The 24,226-nt window shown below is 40.0% G+C and overlaps 5 protein-coding genes across 9 annotated transcripts; 3 read left to right on the forward strand and 2 right to left on the reverse strand.

Moving 5' to 3' along the window:
• Positions 1–196: 196 nt before the first annotated feature.
• LOC111477278 (protein DCL homolog, chloroplastic-like) lies at positions 197–4,430 on the reverse strand. Its single transcript, XM_023121344.1, has 3 exons — positions 4,049–4,430; positions 2,311–2,425; positions 197–590 (listed from the first exon to the last, which is right to left on the reverse strand). Exons 1-3 carry the CDS (start codon positions 4,354–4,356, stop codon positions 423–425), a joined length of 591 nt encoding a protein of 196 aa, XP_022977112.1. The 5' UTR covers positions 4,357–4,430; the 3' UTR covers positions 197–422.
• LOC111477211 (low-temperature-induced cysteine proteinase-like) lies at positions 2,360–17,030 on the reverse strand. 2 transcript variants are annotated; one of them, XR_002717232.1, is made up of 6 exons: positions 16,527–17,030; positions 15,366–15,601; positions 15,125–15,265; positions 14,563–15,030; positions 14,224–14,467; positions 2,360–2,371 (listed from the first exon to the last, which is right to left on the reverse strand). XR_002717232.1 is itself a non-coding variant. In XM_023121247.1 (5 exons), exons 1-5 carry the CDS (start codon positions 16,972–16,974, stop codon positions 14,360–14,362), a joined length of 1,401 nt encoding a protein of 466 aa, XP_022977015.1. In that variant the 5' UTR covers positions 16,975–17,030; the 3' UTR covers positions 14,066–14,359. The 2 variants fall into 2 exon arrangements, 1 of the variants encoding a protein (XP_022977015.1); XM_023121247.1 differs by lacking the exon at positions 2,360–2,371 and having other exon boundaries at positions 14,066–14,467.
• On the forward strand, positions 4,862–6,811 carry LOC111477199 (F-box protein At1g47056-like). Its single transcript, XM_023121231.1, has one exon. It carries the CDS (start codon positions 5,077–5,079, stop codon positions 6,682–6,684), a length of 1,608 nt encoding a protein of 535 aa, XP_022976999.1. The 5' UTR covers positions 4,862–5,076; the 3' UTR covers positions 6,685–6,811.
• Positions 6,992–13,398, forward strand: LOC111477241 (protein RICE SALT SENSITIVE 3-like). 3 transcript variants are annotated; one of them, XM_023121292.1, is made up of 13 exons: positions 6,992–7,944; positions 8,021–8,439; positions 9,817–10,125; positions 10,194–10,335; positions 10,430–10,476; positions 11,049–11,278; positions 11,389–11,788; positions 11,891–11,944; positions 12,024–12,155; positions 12,232–12,340; positions 12,418–12,459; positions 12,531–12,587; positions 12,661–13,398. In XM_023121292.1, the coding sequence occupies exons 7-13, from the start codon at positions 11,640–11,642 to the stop codon at positions 13,207–13,209; spliced, it is 1,092 nt and encodes a 363-aa protein (XP_022977060.1). In that variant the 5' UTR covers positions 6,992–7,944; positions 8,021–8,439; positions 9,817–10,125; positions 10,194–10,335; positions 10,430–10,476; positions 11,049–11,278; positions 11,389–11,639; the 3' UTR covers positions 13,210–13,398. The 3 variants fall into 3 exon arrangements, with proteins under 3 accessions (XP_022977060.1, XP_022977061.1, XP_022977059.1); XM_023121293.1 differs by having other exon boundaries at positions 8,021–8,081; positions 8,325–8,439; positions 9,817–10,335; XM_023121291.1 differs by having other exon boundaries at positions 9,817–10,335.
• Positions 17,031–20,624: 3,594 nt separating the features above from the next.
• LOC111477234 (probable WRKY transcription factor 7) lies at positions 20,625–22,624 on the forward strand. 2 transcript variants are annotated; one of them, XM_023121278.1, is made up of 3 exons: positions 20,625–21,584; positions 21,676–21,804; positions 22,086–22,624. In XM_023121278.1, the coding sequence occupies exons 1-3, from the start codon at positions 20,716–20,718 to the stop codon at positions 22,243–22,245; spliced, it is 1,158 nt and encodes a 385-aa protein (XP_022977046.1). In that variant the 5' UTR covers positions 20,625–20,715; the 3' UTR covers positions 22,246–22,624. The 2 variants fall into 2 exon arrangements, with proteins under 2 accessions (XP_022977046.1, XP_022977047.1); XM_023121279.1 differs by having other exon boundaries at positions 21,679–21,804.
• The last annotated feature ends 1,602 nt before the right edge of the window (positions 22,625–24,226 follow it).

A 24,226-nucleotide genomic window follows, 5' to 3' on the forward strand; every position in this document is an offset into this window, starting at 1 on the left:
CATGCGCAAGATCTGGATTTAGCACAAGGTAGGAAGTCAAGAGAATAGAGTAAAGAAATATCAGTTTAAACTTTTCAATCCTATATTACTTTGAAACATTATCAATATTCCCATTCGACGTTCTCGAATGAACGTATACAAGAAATTCCATGGTGCCTTGATTATCCATTATCCATAACCACAAACATAATAGAGCTGCAAGTCAATAAAGTGAAGGTTCACTTCAATGATCATCGATTCTTCTCATTCTTAAAAACTGTGCAGTGCGTCCAGGACATGCTATCTATTACATTGACAATCCGTACATTTTTCCTTCTTGCAGGTCACCGAACCATGAAGAATTGATTTAATCATTCATACATCTTTCTTGATCAAAACAAATTCAGATCACAGCTCACAGCATCAACAATAGCACACATTCATCAACTACCACGTTTGAAATGTTCTCGAATAAACATCTCTGCATATGATGGATATTTACTTCGGATATATGCACGAAGACACTTTTGATACGAGAAGTCGATCCATCCACCATCAGTCCTTACAACAAAGAGGCATCTTGAGTACCGAAATTGGGGGTGTCGATCAACCTTCAATGACAGAAGATAGCTTAAATAATTATTTAAAATAAAGAACAATTTTAAACTGGGTAAACATCACATCTCTATAGACAATAGATGTAAGCTTTGTTGATATCAAAAGTGTGATGGGAGTCCCCATTTGAGAGGGTCATTAATCACTCCACATTCTTTTCAAGAAACCACACAACATAAGAAGAAAAAAAACAATGCCCGGCATTTACAAAAACACTGCATACAAACAAAACTAAGAAGTTATATAATTGACTCAATAAGTTATCACTCGCTAATTCAAAATACTCAAATAAAAATTTAAAAGGAAAAAAAAAACCGACTGACTAACTGGAGCTGATACTTTTAAACGTTAGAAACAATCATATTCCAGTTTTGTTCTTCCTTGAACAAACCTTCTGGATTGGAGGTCTAACAAAGTAGCGTGCACAACATCTCAAAATGAGAAGTGGGTGGGCAAAGGAAAAAAGCATGCGATGATTTTGTATGGCTGGGCAATGAAGGTAAAGTGTCATGGAAAACAGAAAATTAGGTCAGATGCAATTTTCAACTTTTGTTTATTTTTTGTGAAGGGAATATAATATTAAACCCAGGAGCCTGGCCAACAGATACAACTATCCTGAATCCAAAAGGATATAAGACAACCATTGAAAGAGCCGAAGTAGAGGACTGCCAAAGCAAGGCCATGGGCCACAGAGTTACCACATCTTACTCAAGGTGCTGCCATGCAGCAACGTATTTCAAATGTGGTTCCATTTACAACGTCTTACTCAAGATTATAGTTGAGCAACACAAAAACACAGCCATAGAGTCCAGTAAGCTACTTAGGCAACACCAGAAGATAAGTTCCATTTACAGTCATTTTTTTTTGTACAAACAGTCGCAGAAGAGCATGATAGCCCACAAAGATCTTCAATGGACACGCCAGCACCACATGACATACAGCGAAAGTATTATTCAGAGAAGCTTCAGTATTAGTAATGTATATATGAAATTGCTTAATGACCTCAATCACAATTCAATTCTGTCCCTTATATGGAAGGAGATAGTTGTTAAATGGAGGCCATTACTTGATCACATGGGCAGCAACTTGAGGAGGCATGCAACAAATGTTATTATGTAGTCATTGGCTAGGAAGTTCATTAGATCCGGTCGTTATGAAGGGAGTTGGGCAGGTAAGCATTTTGGCAAAGATTGAGGTGCGAAGCCAGAGGTTTCTGCCAATCGCTAACATTTATTTATGTGATTTTACATGGTTTCTCTTGAACTGGAATTGAGAGAGTTAAGGGAAGGATACCTCAACTTTCTTTCCCATCTTTGTAATCAAAGGCTATATATGTAACAGCTCAAGCCCACAGTTAATATATATTGTCCTCTTTGAACTTTTTGTTTCGAGCTTCCTCTCTTAGTTTTTAAAATGCGTCTGCTAGGGAGAGGTTTCCACACCCTTATAAAAAATATTTCGTTCTCCTCCCCAACCGAGGTGGAGTCTCACAATATCAGTCGGGTACCTATTATCCAATTATCATATAGGGCTAGAGTTGTCCAATTAATTTCGTAAGTTTCTTGTATTTTAAGCTTTTGGAAATATCCACGAGCCAAATGTCATTTGTTTCTTTATCTGCTTTATTTCTACACGATCTAACAAAATAAAGCATGCAAACTGCATATTTGAAACATAGCAAGAACTCTAAACTAATTAGTCCAGACCAAAGCATACCATAATGAATTCAAGTCCACAACCAATTTTATCTTCAGCATGTGGATGATGAGCTAGAAGCCTGTCAACCACAATTCTCTCGTCCTCTGATGTCAATCGCTCCCCATCCACATACCTGGTACAAAAAATAGAAGTCCTTAAGAGAAGGGGACATAATATCATAGGAGCAAAGTGTGATTGTAAAACAAAAACATGAGCCATATATTGTATTGAAATGTGCCAAATGAGACCACCTCATGAACACTGGCAACCAACCCTACATTGAGGAAAGCACTGCTTTTACCAGTTAAAAGTTGCTGGTCATTCACTAGGTCCCATTGGACATTACTTTTGATCTCAATTGTCATAATGTTATGCATTGAATACTATTCAAAATGGAAAAGATCAAAGAGAAGCATATAGATTACAATAATGACTCCAATAAGTACCCAAATGTAAGAAGACCTTAACAAATATTATGTGAACAAATGTCGATAAAATTTCCAACAGAAATCAAGTTTGCTAATTCCAATGAGGATCAAATAGCAATGCGAGAGGCTTGAATCTCTCCCAACATGAAACTACTAAACACAGTACCTTTTTCCTCCACATCACCTACTACCAATCAAAAGGGAATTACCTCAAGGGCCCTACTGCCCTAACGTCCAACTGACTACTCATATAAATAAAACTGAAAGATGAGCGCATTAATTAACCAAGTCTTCACTTCATGTCCAAGAGAAATCAGAATACCGTTTGCATTCCACAGTCACATATATGCTAGCAGTGAAGATCTGGTCATAGTTTTATGATCAATACTTTAATATGATCATAGCCACATCTTTTAAATTGATAAGTTTTTCTTTCTAACTAGGCTTTTCTAGGCGGGATAGCGAGAATGAGAAGATGAAATTCTTTAATCCACAATTTAAAATTTTCAGCAATTAGCACTTAGCTGACAACCGATGCATTATGGTCTTCTGATGGTATAACTAAACTCAAAGGCACACTCCTAGTTATTTGCAGAGGCCGTAGAAAGTCAAATCCCAAATCCACAAAGAAAGATAAGAAAGGGCACATATAATAAGCTGAAACCTAATTCGAATATCATTTTTCTTTCTGCTGTAATGTTTTTGAAAGCTTCCCGTAGTTGTTAGTGTAGTTGGAAAGATTCAACATTATGGGTCTCGTATGTAAATATCAAATGCATTGATCCAATTAAAACGATTTAGCCAGGAGTTGATACACGAAAGTAGTTATCATATTTCCATGAAAACACAGAACATATACCAATTCATGTCGATTCAAATTAGAAGTAAAGAAAACCTGATAACTGATTATCAGTTATTAAGAAGTTGTAATTGTCAGCTTCATATTTACTTTTCACGTTACATTTTCATCTACCCGCTAATCAACGTACAATCTTCCATTATCTTGAGTTTATCACGAGTGAAAAGGTATTATGTATGTTTCATGGAAGGAATGTTTTGGTTCATTAAAAAATGAAATTTCTAACATCGTTCTCACCCTTAAACATGTCAGTATGTCTGTTTGTGAATTTTAACAAGATTATTTTCTCCAATCTTGCTGTAATATAATATATTGTTCGAGACTAGGGAAGTTTCTATTCGAGCAGACCATGTAAAAAAAAAAACATATTTTTACTTAATTGTTTTCTCGAACAGTTCCTCAGCAACTAAAAAACAAACAGATAATGCCTTCAAAATTCAGTATAAGCTATCGGGGTAAAATTATGAACCTATTGGAGTGGAGAATCTCTTTAGTGAGGGACATGACAGGCTCGACATCGCTGAGAATTTCGTCTTCCTGGTCTTTCCACTTTCGATAATCAGGCTCACACCATCTTTGGTACTTCGTTGATTGACTGGCACTCGACACTGATGCAGTATTTTCAGCAGATGTTAAGCTCCCGTCCGGTGGAGTAGACGCCGCCGTCGCAGTGCAGCAAGAGCGGCGAGTCACCTGCACGACCCCAGAGCAAAGCCCGCGATGCCAGAGCCCAAACCGCAGGAGAGGATGCCCCCGGAGTAGCAAAGAAGCAGCCATGAGGATGAAACGTTAATGTGGAGACGGTAGATGAGCTGAGGGATGTAAAATGAAGCGAACAGACGAAGCCGGCTTGGTTTTTAGGATGATGACCCGACGACCCAGCTCTACTTCACGAATGGGTTATTGGGCTCCATGGGCCGTTCATCGGGCCCTATGGGTCTATAGCAGCAATTCCTCATTATTTTCGACTGGCCCAACTTGAAGGCCCATTTGTATATTCCGGATGCATACACAATTTAAGGCCCATTAATCTAAGGCCCATTGATATTGACTTATTAATAAATATGGATGGATGGTATTCATGAGGAAGGGGAAATTGATTTGGAAAGGAAATAATTTGCACAATGATTGTTTGAATAGAATTAAATAGATGGAAAAAAAAAAGAAAAGAAAAAAGAAAAAGGGAGGGATCTGAGGCCACGAAGACCACGTGAGGTCCCCCGCTCCTGATTTTCCCTCACACTGTAGGGTGGACTATTCTATTCTATTCAAAATAAAGTTGTAATGTAAAATAAACTTTTCCAAAAGCCAATTGGAATTTATTTTCAAGTCCGTCATCTTCACTCCCTCTCTCTCTGCGCACTGCAAATCAACGGAGCGACGACGTCTGAGACCCTCAACCTAACCCCGTCTACACCCACCCTCCGCCCTGCGTATGATCCGTAGCAATATCCCAAGGGCTCAAACCCAGATTGCTTCTTCTTCAACTTGCCCTGAATGGGCCAATCAGCTTCGTCGACTACGATTCTTAGCCGCCGCGATACCAATCATAGCCATCGATCTAAGATCAAATCGACGTCCCTAAGCTCCCCGATGCACCTGGATGGAACCAATAACTTTCAGGTGATACTTCATGGAACATCCGACTTCATTTCCGATCTTCCGGATGAGTGCTTGGCTTGTATTTTCCAATCCCTCAGCTCCGTCGACCGGAAGAGCTGCTCTCTCGTTTGTCGCCGGTGGTTCAAAGTCGAGGGGCAAAGCCGTCACCGTCTCTCCCTTAAAGCTGAAGCGGATCTTTCCTCCATGATACCTTCCCTTTTTACTCGATTCGATGCTGTCACCAAACTTGCTTTGAAGTGTGACCGTAGGTCTTCGAGCATCGGAGATGACCCTCTTATCCTCATCTCCCTCCGATGCCGTAATTTGACTCGTCTTAAGCTTCGTGCGTGCCGTGAATTGACCGATGTTGGCATGGCTGCTTTTGCCCAGAACTGCAAGGGTTTGAAAAAACTCTCTTGTGGATCTTGCACATTTGGAGCCAAAGGAATGAACGCTATTCTTGATCATTGTTCCGCCCTCGAAGAATTATCAGTGAAGCGACTTCGAGGTATCACTGATTCGACTGCTGAGCCGATTGGGCCTGGCGTGGCGGGGATATCTCTCAAAACTATTTGCCTGAAAGATCTTTATAATGCACAGTGTTTCGGACCGCTATTAATCGGTGCTAGAAGTCTGAGAACTTTAAAGCTCTTCCGATGCTCAGGAGATTGGGATGCTTTGCTCAGCGTTATATCAGACCGAGTGACTAGTCTTACTGAAGTCCATCTCGAAAGGCTTCAGGTTAGTGATGTAGGCCTCTCAGCGATCTCAAATTTCATGGATCTGGAAATTCTGCACCTTGTTAAGACCCCGGAGTGTACGAACCTGGGCATTGCAGCGTTAGCAGAACGATGCAAGCTCTTGAGGAAGCTGCACATTGATGGATGGAAGGCAAATAGGATTGGTGACGAGGGTTTAGTAGCAGTTGCAAGAAACTGCTCTAACCTTCAAGAACTGGTTCTCATCGGAGTGAATCCCACGAAGGTGAGCCTGGAAATATTGGCCTCGAATTGTCGAAATTTAGAGCGGTTGGCATTGTGCGGAAGCGATACAGTTGGTGATAGCGAAATCTCCTGCATTGCCGCAAAATGCATAGCACTGAAAAAGCTTTGCATTAAGAGTTGTCCTGTTTCGGATCAAGGTATGGAAGCGCTTGCCGAAGGTTGCCCAAATTTAGTGAAAGTTAAGGTTAAAAAATGTCGAGGAGTAACTCCGGAGGGTGCAGATTCGTTGAGGTCGAGTAGGGGATCGTTGGCCGTGAATTTAGACAGTGGTGAACCTGAAATTCCGGATGCAAGTGCAAGTGATGGTGGGATACAGGATAATGTTGTTGATTTTCATCCGATTCCAAGTCAAGTTGCACCTTCTATGATTGCATCTAGCAGTGCTGGGCGATCATCGTCACTAAAGTCAAGGTTAGGCCTTTTGGCGGGGAGGGGTTTAGTTGCTTGTACACTGAGAAGGTGGTCAGGTGGTAATAGTAGTTCTCGAATTAATAATTAGATATCAGGAACGAAGCAAGTTACAAAACGTTAACGCTTCTGGTCTTGTTCTTCTGCATTGTTTTCTGGTTGTATTGCCTTGATTCCGTGTTTAATCTATCTCATTTCCATGCTGTTTGCGCTGCTTATTCCCCCACGTCTTGGAGTTAAATATTCATGCTCCCTGCTTTTTTTTTATAATATTGGAACCTATTCAACTGATAGATGCGTAGTGCATGCCAGAATCTATTACTTTTTGTGAGATCCCATGTTGGTTGGAGAGGGGAATAAGCATTCCTTGCAAGGGTGTGGAAACCTCTCCCTAGCAGATGCGCTTTAAAACTGTGAAGTTGACGGCGATATGTAACGGGCCAAAGTGGACAATATCTATTAGCGGTGGGCTTGTGTTGTTACACTTTCACGTTCACTACTCTACAATTGCTTTCGTTTTATCTGCAGCAATTGGTAGACACTCTTGAGCTATGTATCCGACTCCAAATCCTTACAGGCACATCCTAGAAGCTGCAGATGATTTTGAAAATTTTAGTTCTATTCACATTCCTCAACATCTTTAAATAATGTTATAATCAGCATCTCTAGTAGCTGTGAAGCCCAATTTATGATCACCAACACCTTTCTTTGATGACCAATTTATGATGAACATAATATTCATTTCTTTGACTGACCATTTTCAGTAATATAACATGGTGATATGCTGGTTCATTACTTTCTCACCGTGCTACCTTGACTATGTCCAGTTATTCTCACGTGGCTGTGAAGCCCTTTGAAGTGTTTGTTTCAGTACACTAGATATGACAACCATGTTACTGCGAGTGATATGATCACTCCGCTGGATGTTTCAGTCGGTATTGGGGAGAACTACCAGCTTTGTTATCCTCTACGAACAGATCCATTGGCTCATGACCGATCCACAAGTGTTGGCTTGTATACTGTCTTCACGAACTGATGTAGTAAGTTATGTTTAATAACTTTGGTTTAGTTGTTTTGTTGTCAGATCTTATGGTTCATCTCTTGTATTAAATACTTTTGAATCATAATAAACTGCCTTCACCATGTTCTGGGAGAATTCCTTCCTTCAGAAGGCCGGCAACATGATAATGCCCGGTATCACAATCGGCATGGAGCAGCAAAAGAACGTTGCCATTTTGCCTATTCAAATGTTTGATCCATTTATTGATCTGCATATGATTCTGATCATCATTGGCCATGTGGAAATTGCCACTGCAGTTTGTTTACGAGACTCTATGTTAAGGAGACAAAGGTAGCTTTTACAGCTTGCTTTGATTTGCTATATGTTCTATATACATTTGTCATTATTTTCAGTGGAAATGTTACAGGAGGGAGGGGAACTCATTTGTTCACTGGAAAATCGAGGTTTCCTCAATTCTGCTGGTGAAGGTATTCTTAACTTGAAGCATGTGTTTACTTTCTCTGGATTATGATGAAGTTGTACCAAACGGAAAACTAACATCTGGTTGAATGGAGTTGTGCAATGGAATCTTCCCCGAAATGTTTGTTATTGCTCTAGTTGTTAATTGCATTGTTGATACATGATATCTGTTCGCGTTATCAACAATTATCATTAGAACTGCCCGTTTCCCACATCTATGGGAGTATTTTTAATGCATTTGAGCTGTACAGAGTTGCAGAATGCTGACCTACAAGTCCTTTTCTCTGCGGTCAAACATTACAGCTCCGGTTGCTTGTATACAAAACAATTTTGATTGAAGTTGCAACATAATATAAGAGAGACGGGGTAAGGCCGTCAACCCTATTAATAATTGCTTGAATTGATACCTATGCTTGTCCCCCCCCCCCCCCCCCCCCCCCCCCCCCCCCCCCCCCCCCCCCCCCCCCCCCCCCCCCCCCCCCCCCCCCCCCCCCCCCCCCCCCCCCCCCCCCCCCCCCCCCCCCCCCCCCCCCCCCCCCCCCCCCCCCCCCCCCCCCCCCCCCNCCAGAAGAAAAATTAATGAGGTGGTTGGATTGGATTAGATCTCATAGGTGCAGTAATTCTTGGGTAGAACAAAAGTGTGGTTGTTGTATCAATCTTTTTCGCAGTACAATATCGTTGTGGTTTCTGAAATGGTTGATATTTTAGGGCGCTTTTGTTCCTGGTTTTGATGAAATCATGATTCAGTTTCAAAGGAAGAACCATCTTAATTTAAATTTTAGAGTTCACTTTTGGTCTTTGTGAGGTCTGTTTGTTTGCCAGTTTAACTTGTACGTATATCAAGTAACGCTACAATGTCTATACAACCACTAACATTTTGTGCCAGCTGCATAGAAGAGTACCATGTGTAATGGAGAAAGTGTCAAGTGAAGACCATACTAGATACCCTTATCATCCCAGGATTGAAGGCTGTTCATAATTGAATGTGATATTTTATTACAAAACAATTCGGGGTTGGGTTTACTTTTGGTCAAAATGTCCTTTAATTGAGCATCTTTTTAGTTCTTGACTTCAAGCATTCATCTTGCTAGAATCTTTTTTGGCATATCGATGTTCTAACATGAATATAGCAACGAAGAATGTTGAATGGAATATCAGGCATTGTTCCTTTTTGGGTAGAAATAAAGTGCCTTTGACACAGGTCGAATGGGCATCTATGATTTCTAACTAAATGCCAAGGCCCAATCAATACTACGCTTAGCTGCATATGATTTATGAATCAACTAATTAATTATTTTGTAACGACACAATCGAACTTATTAATTAATGACTCCTCTGAGACATTCTTCTTAAAATCATAAATAATACATCAACTGAAAGCCATCGCTTTCAAGTTTTACATCAGTCAGGACTCCCGTCACATTTAAACTTACCTTTGATTGCCCGCCACTATTTAAAAATGGTGATAAGGAGATCTAAGAATAGTTCATAATTGAAGAACAAGAATAGATAAAACGCAGTTCTCAAATATAATCATAAATCTGCAACTCCTGAAAGTTTGATCCGCCATATGAGGTAGTTTGAATAATTTGATTGCCAATCTATTTTCAAAAGTGATTGCTAAAGTTGTTATTTGTTAGTTTAAATAAGGTTGCAATCTATGTTATTATAGTTATGAGAAGAACTCCCTGTTGTGATTGAGAGATTACTACATTTACATGTCGGATTGGGCCACGTTTCTAGGTGAAAGATGTGATAAAGGGCATTGGAGTTGTCATTTGCGGCTGGGCTTGAGCAACATGCACGGAAGGTGTTTGTTATAATGCCAAATCCAAAGAGGTGGAGAATGGTGGTAGAGGACCAAGCCACGGGTCTAGATTATTATCATTGGAGAAGTACACACTGCGTTCTATCCCCCTAATTTCTGTAGCTGTCGACGTATATTTAGCTGCTTCCGTAATGGGGGCATCTTCCCAACATTGTGTTTCTTTCGCCAGAACCAGTTGCCCCATCTAATGTCCTATTATCCACGCTTTGAAAGTGATAATAAAGGTGCAATAAGACATTATCCTTTATTATATAGGGTATTGTTAGCTTGGCTTTTATGTGGCTGCTTTCAGGTTCAAAGATTGCAGATGCGATACATCTCAAGGATGCCAATAGAATTGATTGCAGATCTCCATATTGCGTGGGTGTGGTTGTCTTTGGTCACTCTTAGTGAATGGACAAAAGATTTTTTTTTTTTCACCTCCCATTTAGCTGGTTCGTGTTCTTTACACTGTTGTAGCATCTTTGAAACCCATTAGATTGATATTTGTTATATGAGTACTTTTTACACCTATCTTCCTTTCTACAGTGCAGGATAGGGTGTCTGCAAATGGGTGGAGGGGACACACTTTGAAGGTGCATGGTGCTCCTTTCCCCTCATAAATTCGTGCTGGACCAGTTTTTTTCTTTCTTTATGTCTTTCTTTGTTGTTTACTGTGCTAGATTTGTAAACTCTCAGCATGCTAAATTGACTGTCTGATAATCAGCTATCACTAACTTTTGAAGTTTGAAGACGACATGCATCAGTTTAAACAACACTTAATTGGGCATTTGATTAATTACTTGCTGCCAAATAATTTGGACGGATGCAGTATAATTATTAATTATAGTTAGGTCCTTTTGTGTTCGATTAGCCTTAAACACAACACATTTGCTTGAAGAAATTATCATTTTCTCACTCAACTATTTCTAGACGCAGCCAACTGAGAAAAGAACAATAATTGTTGAAGGGCGAAGGTTGCCGATGGATATATGTTATGCCAGCTAAGTGATGTTGACAAGAGAAGAAGATTTACCTCTCGGAAAGGATCCTTCTATAATAATTTTCTAGCCCCGATTTCATGCTTACTCCTATGTGATTCCTTCAAGATCTACCGAGTGTTTGTGAAAATTTATCAACTTTTTAAGAACTTAGTTGCTTCTTGCAGAAAATTTAGCCGGTGGGTTTTCAGCAAAGCAATTGATACCATGGATTGCTTCTGTCAAAGTAAAGAAAGCATGAAACTTGAGAGAGTAAGAAGACCAGAGCTATCTTGTGTCTTATATGGTGGGCCGACGTAAGGACGAAGTTTGGTGCAATTTGAATCCAATGGAGCTTTCAAACTTTTGGAGGACCACATCAGCTACAATTGACAAATTGTTATGTATGCATTTGCAGGTAATGAGTGTTAAATGATTTGTTTTTTGGGAAACAGAACCTTGGATTATATATAGATATATTCCTTAATATTTGCATGTTTGGCTTTCCTGTCCCTTAAATTATATTAGGAAGTTGCACTGGAAAAGATCCTTCAACGTTTATTGATGTGCAAATCAAGAGTTGAAATAATATTACTTTTTTGGTGGGGAAATGAGTACCAAAGCATAAATATTTTGTATAGCGAGGACTAGGAGGAGGTTGAAGCGTGTTTCCCACACTAAATGCCAGCGAGTAGGTGTAGTAAGTACCATGATTGCTCCTTCCCATTTAATGGTGAAGAGAAAGACGAGTACAGAGCAATCGGTTTTCTTTCAGTAAAATGGAAAGTGGCCTTCCCATGCTTAACTGTCTGTTGCAACACACTTTAAGGAGTCTATGTTTGTCTTCAGACTCTTGTAGCTCTACCTCTTCTAAGTGGGTTTATGCCATTTTCTGGAGGATCCTCCCTAGAAACTTTCCTCCTCCCAAGTAAGAAAACTAAGAACTCAAACCCCCAAGGAGAAGTGATCGATGGATGAGTTGTATTCTAATTCATCACATATTTTTCCCACATACTTTGCTTTGTTGCAGGTGGGAGTTTGGTGGGAGTGCTCTTGATCGCTCTAAAGGAAACAAGAGGAACTGGTATGTATGAACAAAGATGATGGTACTTTTGTTAGAATTGTCGACTGCTTACTGAGTTCATGAGTTGCTTTTCTTTCAGGATTCTTGTTTGGGAAGATGGGTTTTGTGATTTCCATGAATGTGAAAGAGCAGCAGGTGGGTGTCTTACAGGGAGGTTTGGAGTTGATCTCTTCTTCAAAATGTCTCATGAGGTTTACAGTTACGGAGAAGGGTGAGAGAATTCGTACATTCATTTAGATCAACCTGTTGGATAAGTTCATACAGAATCTATATGTCCCTGGCTGCAGATTAGTGGGAAAAGTTGGAGCTGATAATAATCATAAATGGGTTTTCAGAGATAGCGCAACTGAAAGTGATCCGAACCTCGTCTCCTCGTGGAACTCATCCATTGAGCCTGTAAGACAACTTTTTCCTTTCCAGTTCAATTCTGTGCATACCAGCTTTCTTGACGTTTCCACTTTGTTCATGTACAGCAACCTCGAGCCTGGGAATCTCAGTTTAAATCAGGCATTCAGGTTACTATTCTACAAATTTAGCTTGCTATAAAGCAAAACACTTCCAGTTTATCCGATACTTCTTTTTGTAGACAATTGCAGTCATTGCTGTACGAGAAGGCGTAGTTCAACTGGGCTCTTTTGATAAGGTTTTGCTTGGTTTTTCCTTCTCTTAGGTAGCGTTTTTCCAAGCTACACAGATTGATGGCTTGTTCTTTTCAGGTCCCGGAAGATCTCAATTTAGTCATTAATGTACAGAGGAAATTCAGCTACCTGCACAGCATGCCAGGTATCTTTGCTGTTCAAAGGCCCTACCTTCCTAGCCAACATCCATACGTTTTAAAGCCAGATGTCCAGATGATCGAAAACCAATCCACTGGGTTGAAGAGATTGTTCAGCTCTATGCTTGATGAATCTCCTATCAAATCCATCAACTTAGGGTGGAACACCCCACATCCCTTGGCCTCTGGATCGCCAGTGTGGCCAATCCCACCTCTTCTTCCTTCCACTTCATGCGGTTTTGGAACTTTTAAATCAAAGATTCCTTCTAATGGCACCCCGCCTTGTGAAGTCGATGATCGTCTCGACGCAGTTCAACTAATGCCCATTAACCACCCGAACCTGAATACAATGAAGGCTACCAACTCAGAAGTAAAGATAGAAACCTCCAGTCAGTTAGATGCAGCTCAAGAAACAGAAGAGAAACCAAGTTGCTTAAATCCTAGATTCGGGTTTGGAGAGACAAGCCAGAATGGTCAAAGTCTCAATTAATTAGGAAAAGTACCTTCTCCATGGCATTAATTGTCACAAAAAGGATGAGTTTGGTACTTGCATGGATTTGGATGGTTGATTAGCATGCACCCAAATTGTATAATCACTGTTTTTTGAGTTATCTGTCAATAAAAATATCTAGATACTAAAAGTAGTTTTATTATCAAACAAAGATGGCACTATATTTCATCTGTGAGGAGCATGAATATAACCGCGTAAGCCCATTATTAGTAGATATTTCTGTTTTAGCTTTTTATGTATCGTTGTTAACCTCACGGTATTAAAACGCATTTGTTATGGAAAGGTTTTTACACACTTATAAAAAATAATTTGTTTCTCTTTCCCAATAAGATTTGAGGTTGATTGAATATATGTGATAGTGATGATAATGGGATCCATCCACTCATTGAGGGAAGAGTGGGGTTCCACTCGGGTGGTGTATCCCATTCCTTCCTGCAGGCAGTCATAGTGCACCACAGGCAATGGTCCCCGGAAACAAATTGGAAGCGAGAAACATGACAAGGGAGTGTTAGAATTTGGATCAAGTTGTCTTTTGACATATGAATACCATCACCCGACACAATGGATGGTCCCAGCTTCAAGTTTTCTTTCTTCTATTTCTCTTTTTCTTGTTTATGGGGCTATGATATGAATACGAGTTGCTTGTGGGGTTGCTTCTTATTTCATTGAAAGCTGCTGCTGAGTCCCATTGTCTTTGCTAAGATCTTTGGAAAATGATTTTCTTTCTCTAAACTGTTGTGGGAATTATTTTGTTGCCTAGATATTTCAATGTTGGAATAATTCTCTTTTTTCAATTTGTCTTTGATTCATGTTTTTGTGAAGGAAAGACTACTGGTTCAATGAAATGATACAGCAGATCATAATTAAGGGACAGCCACAATTGGCCTGAATTCAGGATTTGACACAGAGACAGAGTGCTAATATAACTTGACAGCAATTAGTCTCTGTTCCAAGTGTTCATATACGTCCTATATACAGTCATCGTGTGCTAACTTAAACGACCATTGAGCTTAAAAGGTGCGAAGCCAGGAGGCGTACAATATGAGAAATACAGGGCTTGGAGAGTTATTGATTCAACAGTAACAAGCCTGTCTTTCATCCTTAGCCCCCACCAAAGCTGGCAACCTTTTTAAGCACTGCTCTTCCCAACACTCACACCTCCTCCAAGTGCCCACGATGGTTTGGCTACAGCTGCAGTGCGCCTCATCGCCTTTACTCCGAAAACATCATTCTTGCTCTGCACAGCAAAAAATATAAGTTCAGTCTTCATCAGACTTTTACCCCTTGCATTTTGACAAGATGCATATGAAAATGGAAATTGAAGCCACGTACCTTCAAGCAGGTTCCAGCACGGACGTCACAGACGGGGTAGTCATGGGGGCAGCAGCTGTAAAGGTCATCACAGCAGGTGGCGCTTTCAAGTGGGCAGCATCCCCATACAAAGCATGTGTTTGAAAACTGGAAGAGGCAGCAGCAAGTTTCTGCGGCGGGACAGTCGTAATATTGATCGCAGACAGTTGGGGGTTTCACCGGAGTTGGGGGTTCCACCGGACTTGGAGGAGTCGGGCCTGGATTAGGTGGGTTTAGTCCGTTTTTAATGGGGTAAGAAGGCTCCATTGCAATCCCACAGAGACCTTTTGGGGAAGCGACGTTACGTTGCATCCTGATGTAGCCACTTTCACCCCAGCTCGCACCCCATGAGTTTCTCACAATCCAGTAATCGACGCCCCCTTCAGACCCATATCCAACCACATTAACACCATGGTCCAAATCTGTCCCACATCTTCCAGTGAATATACCCTGTACACATACACATACAACAAATCAGACCCTCTCTAAAAGTGTACAAAAAACAATAATAATAACCAAAACTTCATAGAAATGGATGTCATACCGATCGATATAGCTGGAAACTTCTACCTCCCCCTTCAATGGCAACAGCCACAACCTGTTTAGCTGCTGCTTTTTGCAGTGCTTTTTCATTGTTTACAGGGACGTCTTCATAATCATCGATTGAAACGACCCTAGCATTTTTCTGAAGAAGACAAACACAATAGAAATAAAGACCATCAGATATCAAAAATAAGCTTCAGCAACTCAAAAGGGAAAAATAAAGTTTGAGTAGCAATTGAGACCTTAGATTGGATGCAGGTGCTATCATAGCCTTTATAAGGATAATCTTCTTCAGTATCAATGCCGCCATTGTTGATGATGAACTCGAAGGCATAGTCCATTAAGCCACCATTGCAACCTTCGTTGTAAGAAATGTCACAATCCACCAGCTCCTGTTCTGAGAGTGCTACCAAGTCGCCTGTAACAATCTGGTTTATGCCTTCCACGGCAGCTATAGTTGAGAACGCCCAGCAACTCCCTTCATATCAACTTCAACAATTAGCATACTTGAAGCGACCAATGTTCAAATCTCATATGGTTTATTTATGATATACTTCAGAGAGAATTCAACTCCCTTCAAGAAAACGTTTATTCTCTCTCCATCTTTTAAGAACTATACAAAAGGTTTCAACTTTTTGTCTCTCAAACATTCTAATTCTATATTTCCTAAAACAATCGATGACGAATTTAATAATTAAAATGAGTGTGGTGTTATCAACAACTGAGATTATTATATTATTATTCGGTAAAAATCTCAGCCTTCATTGAGATAATATAATAGCCAGTCATAAAAGTTGCGCATAAAAATCAAATCATGTGATTATATGATTTAGGATCGAAATATTTTATAAATAATAATTAAGAAAGAATGGCAAGTAAAGAAATAACTTTTGCAAATCTTATACTGTTCATAAATATTTGGAGGGAAAAAAAAAAATACCCATTCAAATATCTCGTGGTTAAAATTTTTCAGAAGAAATATATATCTCATCATTAAATCTCTATAGAAAGTGCGGGGCCAGTGCGAGTTGAAAGTAAAGGCAGGTCCATTCCACGAGCAACTCATAAAGATTCTGTGCCCTCATGTTCTTTCCTATAATTAGTCGAATGGTTACATATAATTCAAAATTATCAAAACAGATGTTATGCTATACTAATGATTAATGAGGAACAACAATTTTTAGTCATGAAATCTAAATTTAAGAAACAAACAATCACTCCTCCTATAATGATCGATCATCAGTCCATCTTTCACCATAATTATAACCATTTGCAATTTATACTAATTACTGAAAAACTAGGTGAATGAGAGCGCTTTGTGTGCGCCAAATAAGCAAAAGCGAGTAAAAATAGGAAAGCTATAGATGAAGAAATTGGAAGAAGGCGAGAAAAATGGAACTTACCACAACTTCCCTGATCTTTAATGGGAGCGACGGCTCCTTTCTCCCTCCAATCGATGGAGTCCGGGACTTCATCCCCAAGGCGAGGCTGATAGCGGCTGCTCGTCTTGTTTCGCCTTGAACCAGCGGCAATTTTAGCTCCCAAGTACTTGGATCGGTACTCCTCGTTCGTGAGATCTGCGAACACGTTCAAACCTAATCGATAGGGCAAATTTTGGGCGTTGATTTCATCGATGTACTTGAGATTGTCCTTGAAGATGTGGAATCGATTCTGGGTTTCTGGTCCCAAGTGGTTGTGCAACTTCCCGTGCTTGGCACGCCACTGGTCGTAGAGCGCCATCACTTCCTCGTCCGTCCTCTCGGGGATGATCGAAGAGGGCAACGCCGACGGTAAAGTTACGAGGAGGAAGAAGAGGAGAGCCACAATGGGGGAGGATCGGTATGTTCCCATTTCTGTAGTTCGTCTGGGTTCTTGTTTATGCTTTGATGTTTGAGTAGGGGTTAGTGTTGAAGAAAGTTGATGCTTATATAGACAAATTAGTGTTCATCTACGCATATGAAACATGGAGTAAAAATATCTGACGGGGCCGAATGGGACGAATACAATTGTCTACAGTGCTACGGAAGCTGACCCCGGCCCCTCTCTCTAGATATTTACACCCAACATCTCCTTACTTCTGGGGACCTTGGTTACAAGTTGATTTTCCCTTTTTACCTCCTATCATCTGGTGTTGGCTGGAGAGGAAGCCTTTTATAAGGTGTGAAATTTTGAAGCAAAATTCGAAACGGGGTAGATTTGGAGTTCCACATCGATTTTAGAAGGGAGCGACGAGAACGGTGGGCCTCGAAAGGTGGATTGTGAGATCTCACATCTGTTGAGGAAGAAACAAGTATTTTTTATAACGGCATAGAAACCTCTCCGTAGTAGTTTTAAAAAGCTTGAGTGAAGCTCGAAAAGGAAGCCGGAAAGGATTGATGGGCAAAAGGGGAATTGATGGATGACATTTTTAATAAAGCTATATGGGTCATTGTTGAAGACTTTTCAAATTTTTAAATCTATAGTGAAATTAACTTAAAAAATAAAAATAAAAAATAAATAAAAGTGGGATTATCAATGTGTAATAATTTGGAAAGGAATTAAAATAAAGAATAAAGTAAATAATAGAAGCGTATAAATTGGATTCGAGCGGTTCAGGAATGGCCACGTGATGATGAGATCGAATGGTTTACATTGAGACGGAAAGCTAGTGGGCCCCGCTTGCTGCATTACTATTGGTAGGTGGAAATTGAGGCTATTACGCCATAATATTATTACTGCTCTTGCCCCTGCCTGTTGACCATTCCCATCTTCCTGTTTACCCCATTTCTGTAATTTACTCCCTCACTTAAAAATATTCTCCCATACCTAATCGTATTTAATTAATAATCAAATTATTGTGCTTTTCCATATGGTCGTCGAGATTCCACTCAGGATTAAGACATTTGTGCCTTTATTTTTAATATCTTTTGCGGGACATCAATACAACCACATACTTTTTATCTTTTTAATTAATATCGTATCGAAATAGTTTTATTTTATATTTTCCAATATAGCAAAAATGTCCTTATCAGATTACTATTATTATTTTATTATTGATATTTGGTTGGGACAAACATGTCCTTCTTCCCAATCCCAAAGGTTGATTAGAATGTGGAGGAGGAAGAAGAAGAAGACATAGAATCATGGGCTTGCGGCCCATACAATACTAACAATAATAATATCCAGTGATCGCCCAAGTTGGTGGGTGAGCTGAGAGGCCACAAACACGCTATCTCTTTATCTACAAAACAGGCGTTTTGATTTGGGCTTTCTCTGATTCTTCTGCCCACTTGTCGCATCACATGCACCGCCACTTGCCTTGCCTTTTCCAATCCCTCGCTTTTGAAACCTTGATACAAATTTAAGAGGACAATATCTGTTAGGAGTGAGTTTAAGTTATTACACTTAGATACAAATTTAAGAAGAAAAAATGATATCGACGATAAGAATAAGACAGAATGAGTCTGATGTCAATCGAACTCGAGAGGGATAGAAGGATGGACCCTAAAATTCAACGCAAGATCGAACTAGCCTTAGGGAAGGAGGCATTTTTTTTCTCCTCATAGGGCTTGCCTTTTGTAGTCCCCTACTCGTCTGGTTGGTTAGACCAACTTTATTTATTTAGGAGAATGGAAAACTCTGGTTAACTCCATAAAGGATAGGTTGTTTCCAATTCTCAAAAAATGATTTATATTTGATTTTGAATAGGTATGTATTAGAAAATGGACATACCCTGGTCAAACAACAACTGATTAATATTTGCAAACTAAAGTAGTAATGGAAGAGTTTATTTCCAAGGGTAGTTATTCATCTCCAAAAATCTGGTCATATAGGAAAGGGAAGTTGAATTATAGAGCTAATATGAATGATGGAAATGTGGAAGTTCAAATGTGAGCCAAGAACAAAGCTGATCTTGCCGTCTTGCATTCCAACAATGAAATGAAGAAGTAGCACTACTTCATTTGTAGCTAACGGGCTTAGTGCATATGCCTAATTTCCCATGACACATATCACTATATGAACCAAATTTGCAGCTTATCTTCTGGTTGCGCCTAAGTTACTTATCATAAAGTAAAGAAAAAAAGGGAAAAAAAATGGAAGCTTTAATAATACCAAGAAAATAAATGGTGTATATTTTGTTAGCCTATACCTTATTAAAGACCTAGGATTTGAATAAAATAAATTGGTTACTTTATACCTATATTTGGCGTTACATTTGGGTGTACAGTAAATGCTGAATATGTGAATGGACCACCAAATTGGGGTCATTGGTCCCAAGGCTTTTCCAGAATTCAATCTAAATGGGTGTCTGAATATTTCCTCTTTTACAGCCAAATTAATTCAATTTCAAATATTTTCAAACCATTTGTCCCTCGTGTTTTGGAAACGTCAATTACGATTTTGTGACTTTTGTTTCATAATAAAATGAAGAAGGGCATTTCATAATACGTGTTTTTAAGTTCAATTTAAAGGGTTCCTCGATTACCAAAAGAAAGTCAACAATTTAGTCTCAAATTGGCCTCGATTTTCGTATTACAAATGGAATTTGGAAACTTGGTTAATTATATTAATGGAATCTTCAAATTTCTGCCCAATCTGGCTCTCACTCCGTTTGGTTGCCTGAATTAAACTAAATTCTAAATCTCAAATTCTTGTTTGTTTGGGTTTATCCAAACATTAAAAAAGAAAACTTGGAATCTAATTCACTCAAAAACAGTACACTACTCCAACCCACGACATATGGAAAGAAATGTCCAATGTTTGTCAAACCCAAAAGCAGATTCTAAAATTTCAAGAAATTAAATTAAATAAAATAAAATAAAATAAAATGTATTTGCTTCCTTTTCTCCTCCTTGAAGGAAATGAAATCTTTTAGGGAAAAAGAAAAAGAAAAAGGTTTTTAAAAATTCTGATGCTTTGAACGTTGGTCTCCTCGCCTCGAGAAGACCTTGCGGGTTGGGCCCGGAAAAGCGAAAAAGCCCAATCAGATTGAAAATTGAATTAGTTTGAAGAAAGAAAGGAATCCAAGGTGACTTGTGGGTGGAAACTACTTCCGGTATCCGGTAAAAAAGATAGGAAAACCGTCTGGGACCCACCAACATTCAATGACTTTTGCATTAAAAGCTATTAAAGGTCAACTCTATCCCACTGTCTCCAACTAATAATATCTTGTCCTTTTCTCCTCTCTCTCTCTCTTCCTGATTTTACCCGCTCCTTAATCCAACGGCTATTCTCACCCCTTTGACCTCTCCCTCTCTCTCTCTCTCTCTCAAATTTGAAACCCACCCTGTAAATGGGCCTTTCCTAAACAGAAGAGTCAAATGTACTGACACTTTCTCTTACGTGGAGCCTTCTAATTGGTTGGAGTGTTTGACGGCAGACCGACCAGAATCAAACCGGTCAGTTGCCCGATGCCTTGCATAGTGAGGGCATCAGTTTGACTCCAATCCTTTCCTTCCCCACAATTCTTTTATCATCTTTTTCCTCTTCTCTCTCACCACTTTCTTCTTCCCAATCCCCTCCCTCTCCTTCTCTCTTTTCTAACAATTTCACGTTTTTTTTTTCTCTCTCAGTATAAATACTCTTCTCCTTCCTCCTCTGCTTTCATTTCATATGCTCCTCCTCGACAATAACATGGCCGTGGAGCTTATGGTGGGGTTTGGGGATGCTACCACCGCTACTAATTTCACGCCCAAGTTGGAAGAAAATGCCGCTGTTTCCGCTGTTCAAGAAGCCGCTTCTGCTGGGATTCAGAGCGTCCAGAATTTCCTCCGATTGATGTCCCATACCCCTAATCAACATCACTCCGAACACGATTCTTCCACCTCCACTACTCCCAATGCTGTCGCTCCATACGATGCAGTCGCCGATTCCGTCGTCAACAATTTCAAGAAGGTCATTTCTTTGCTCGATCGGAATAGAACCGGTCACGCCCGCTTCAGAAGGGCGCCGGTTCTTCATACTCCCCCGCCGCCTCCTCCACCCAAGGTCAAGCCGTTGCAGCACCAAGATCCGAGTTCGTCATCAGCCCCTCAGGTTCAAGTAAAGAAACAGGAATCAGTCTCTGCTTTTAAGGTTTATTGCCCCACGCCCTCCTCTGTGGTGCGTTTGCCTCCTCTGCCTCACAACAACCCCCATCAGCCTTCTCATCCACCGAATACTTTCCAAGCACAGCAAAATACTTCGTCGGTGGTACTAAAAAATGGGTCTGTAGATAGAAAAGATCCGACTACCACCATCAACTTCGTAGCCTCGCCCCCGATTTCCGCTGCAAATTCCTATATTTCATCGCTAACCGGAGACACCGAAAGCTTACAGCCATCTATGTCATCTGGGTTCCAGTTCACCCACATGTCCCAGGTCTCTTCCGCCGGAAAGCCCCCACTTTCAACTTCCTCGCTAAAGAGAAAATGCAATTCTATGGACGATTCCGCCATGAAGTGTGCCTCATCCTCCGGTCGGTGTCACTGTTCCAAGAAGAGGTTGGTCCTTGCAACAGATAGTAAAAAAAATCCATACAAAATTTTCTAAATTGGGTTTTAGTCATTGAATTGTGAAATTTGCTTGGTTTAGCAGGAAAAACAGGATAAAAAGAGTCATCAGAGTTCCCGCGGTGAGCTCCAAACTTGCGGATATCCCACCGGACGATTACTCCTGGAGAAAGTATGGCCAAAAACCCATTAAAGGCTCTCCCCATCCAAGGTCTGTAACTTTTACTACGGATCCTCCTCCGTCTGTTGAGTTTGTGGTGAAGTTAACTCGTTCTAAGAACTCGGTCATTTAGTGGGGCAGAAAATAACAACTCGTTGACCTTTGTAGTCCGTTGTTTCCCAAGCATAATAATATATTCGAGAAAAGAGTATAGTGTATGATTTGTTTTCCTTTTTTATAATGTCAAAAAGCAAATAAATTAAAAGTGGGGGGAATGGGTTTGGGTGGAGTAGAAGGGAGGACTGACGAAGGTTATTTTGGTAAATGAACAGGGGATATTACAAATGTAGCAGTCTCAGAGGCTGTCCAGCACGGAAACACGTAGAACGTGCCTTAGACGATCCAACAATGCTGATTGTAACTTACGAAAACGATCACAATCACGCCCACTCCACCGAAACACCTGCAACGCTTGTTCTGGAATCGTCATAATAGTCAACTCATCCAGCGCCCACAGATCTCCATCAATATTATATAAATAAAATTATAGGGAACCAATGGTCAACGCTTCTGCTTGAGCACCGTCTCCAAGAAGATTAGTAGGTGCGCTGCGCGGCGCTGTGCTGTGCTGTCTAAAGAAAATTAGGAACGCCCCCTTTGGTGTTTTCCTCTTCTCTGTGTGTCCCCTCTCTTATGAAGGTTTTTGTGTTCTTGGGATTTGGAAATTTGAAGGGTGTGGGATTGGGAGAGAGGAAAAGCATGGGACGGTGGGATTTGGTGGGTGTTGAGTCACGCTACTGGTGGGCCTTTTGTTCTCTTTTATAAACTTTCTTATGCTCTCCAATATTATTATTCCTTCACCATTTTTTTCTTTTTTTCTATCATATTGGATTGCATGGTGGATTTATTTTATTATATGTATAAACAACAGACAAAAATCCCACCTTTATTCCTTCCCAATTCCCATTCCCACCCAATTTTTATTCTGCTTCGTAAAATTTCCCGTTTCAATCCAATGGGGTTTTTGGATTGTCGTTTGCAGAGAAGTTCGATGGTCAGATCTGAATACAGAAAGGCAGAGATTCTGTGTCCGCCCTCTGCACTGCCGACGTGTGGTTTGAGTTATTCACATCCCTGAGGTTCACTTTCTTTGGGCTCATTGGTGTTGGCCCAAACCCCATATGGGGCGAGGGAATTATCCATGATCCTTTTAATTCTCTGTGGCCTTATCTGCCATCAATCATGGATCATTGTTGACATTACATGTTTGTTGACCTTAGGTTGGTTGGAGATGAGAACAAAGTGTTACTTATAAGGGTGTAGAAACTTCTCCTTAGTGAATGAATTTTAAAACTTTAAACTTTGAGGGGAAGCCTTGAAGGAAAACTCAAAGAGGACAAAGTATTACTTATAAGGGTATGGAAACCTCTTCTCAGTGAATGCATTTTAAAATCTTGAGGGGAAGCCGAGGAGTAAAAGCCAAAAAGGACAATATCTACTAGCGATGAGCTTAGGCTGTTACAAATAGTATCAAAGTTAGACATTGAGCGGTGTGTCAGTGAGGACGTTGGGCCTCCAAAGGGAGTAGATTATGAGATCCTACATTAGTTAGAAAGAGGAAGGCCGGAAGGACGTTAGGTCTCCAAAGGGGATGGATTATGAGATCTCACATCAGTTAAAGAAGAGAACGAAATATTTTTTATAAGAGTGTATACTCTCTCAAGAGAAAGCTAGAAAGAAGTCCAAAAAAAGAGAAAATCTACGTGAAGCCACTTAAAGTGTTATAATCCCTATCATCTTCCTTATTGAAGTGTTATAATCCATATCATCTTCCTTATTGATCATGGGAAGGCCAAGTTTTGCATAGATCTTTAATGGCTATGATTGGTTCATCAATCACATTGCAATTGACAAAATTCAGTCTTCATTATGGATGTAATTAAATCGTCACTCATGCCTATGCCTTTTCAAAAAGAATACAATAAAGGAGCTGGTTTTTAGTGTGTATCAAGACAATGAGTTCTTGATCCACTAAGTCGGATGCCCAGCTGTATCCAAATATCGCAATCATATTTATCATCTTATGATAATGGAATCCAATGGGCAGAAAAGTGACTTCAAAATAAAGAAAAATAGTTGACTTCCGTAGCACCTATCCCGATCCTTCAATACAAGACTGCTGTTCTTTACAACTCAGAGGATAATGTATGATCTTATAAATATAATGATTTAACAAATCATGGTCCAAATGCCAAATTAAATACTATTAATTAATCAGACCCGTACGAGTTCACTTTATAGAACTAAAGAGGCAGATGAATATGTAAGAAGGCAGATTAGAAGATGAAGTTGTGATGTCATATCTTCAATCTGATGAGCGTCTATTGGGATGGTGGTCTTTGTGCATTCCCACGCTTCATTATAGTTTTTTATATCATTACCACTTGGCTTCTGTTTTCAGTGTTGGTTGGGA

This window comes from Cucurbita maxima, unplaced genomic scaffold, assembly GCF_002738345.1.
Source record: "Cucurbita maxima cultivar Rimu unplaced genomic scaffold, Cmax_1.0 Cma_Scf00003, whole genome shotgun sequence".
Taxonomy (NCBI): Eukaryota; Viridiplantae; Streptophyta; class Magnoliopsida; order Cucurbitales; family Cucurbitaceae; genus Cucurbita; species Cucurbita maxima.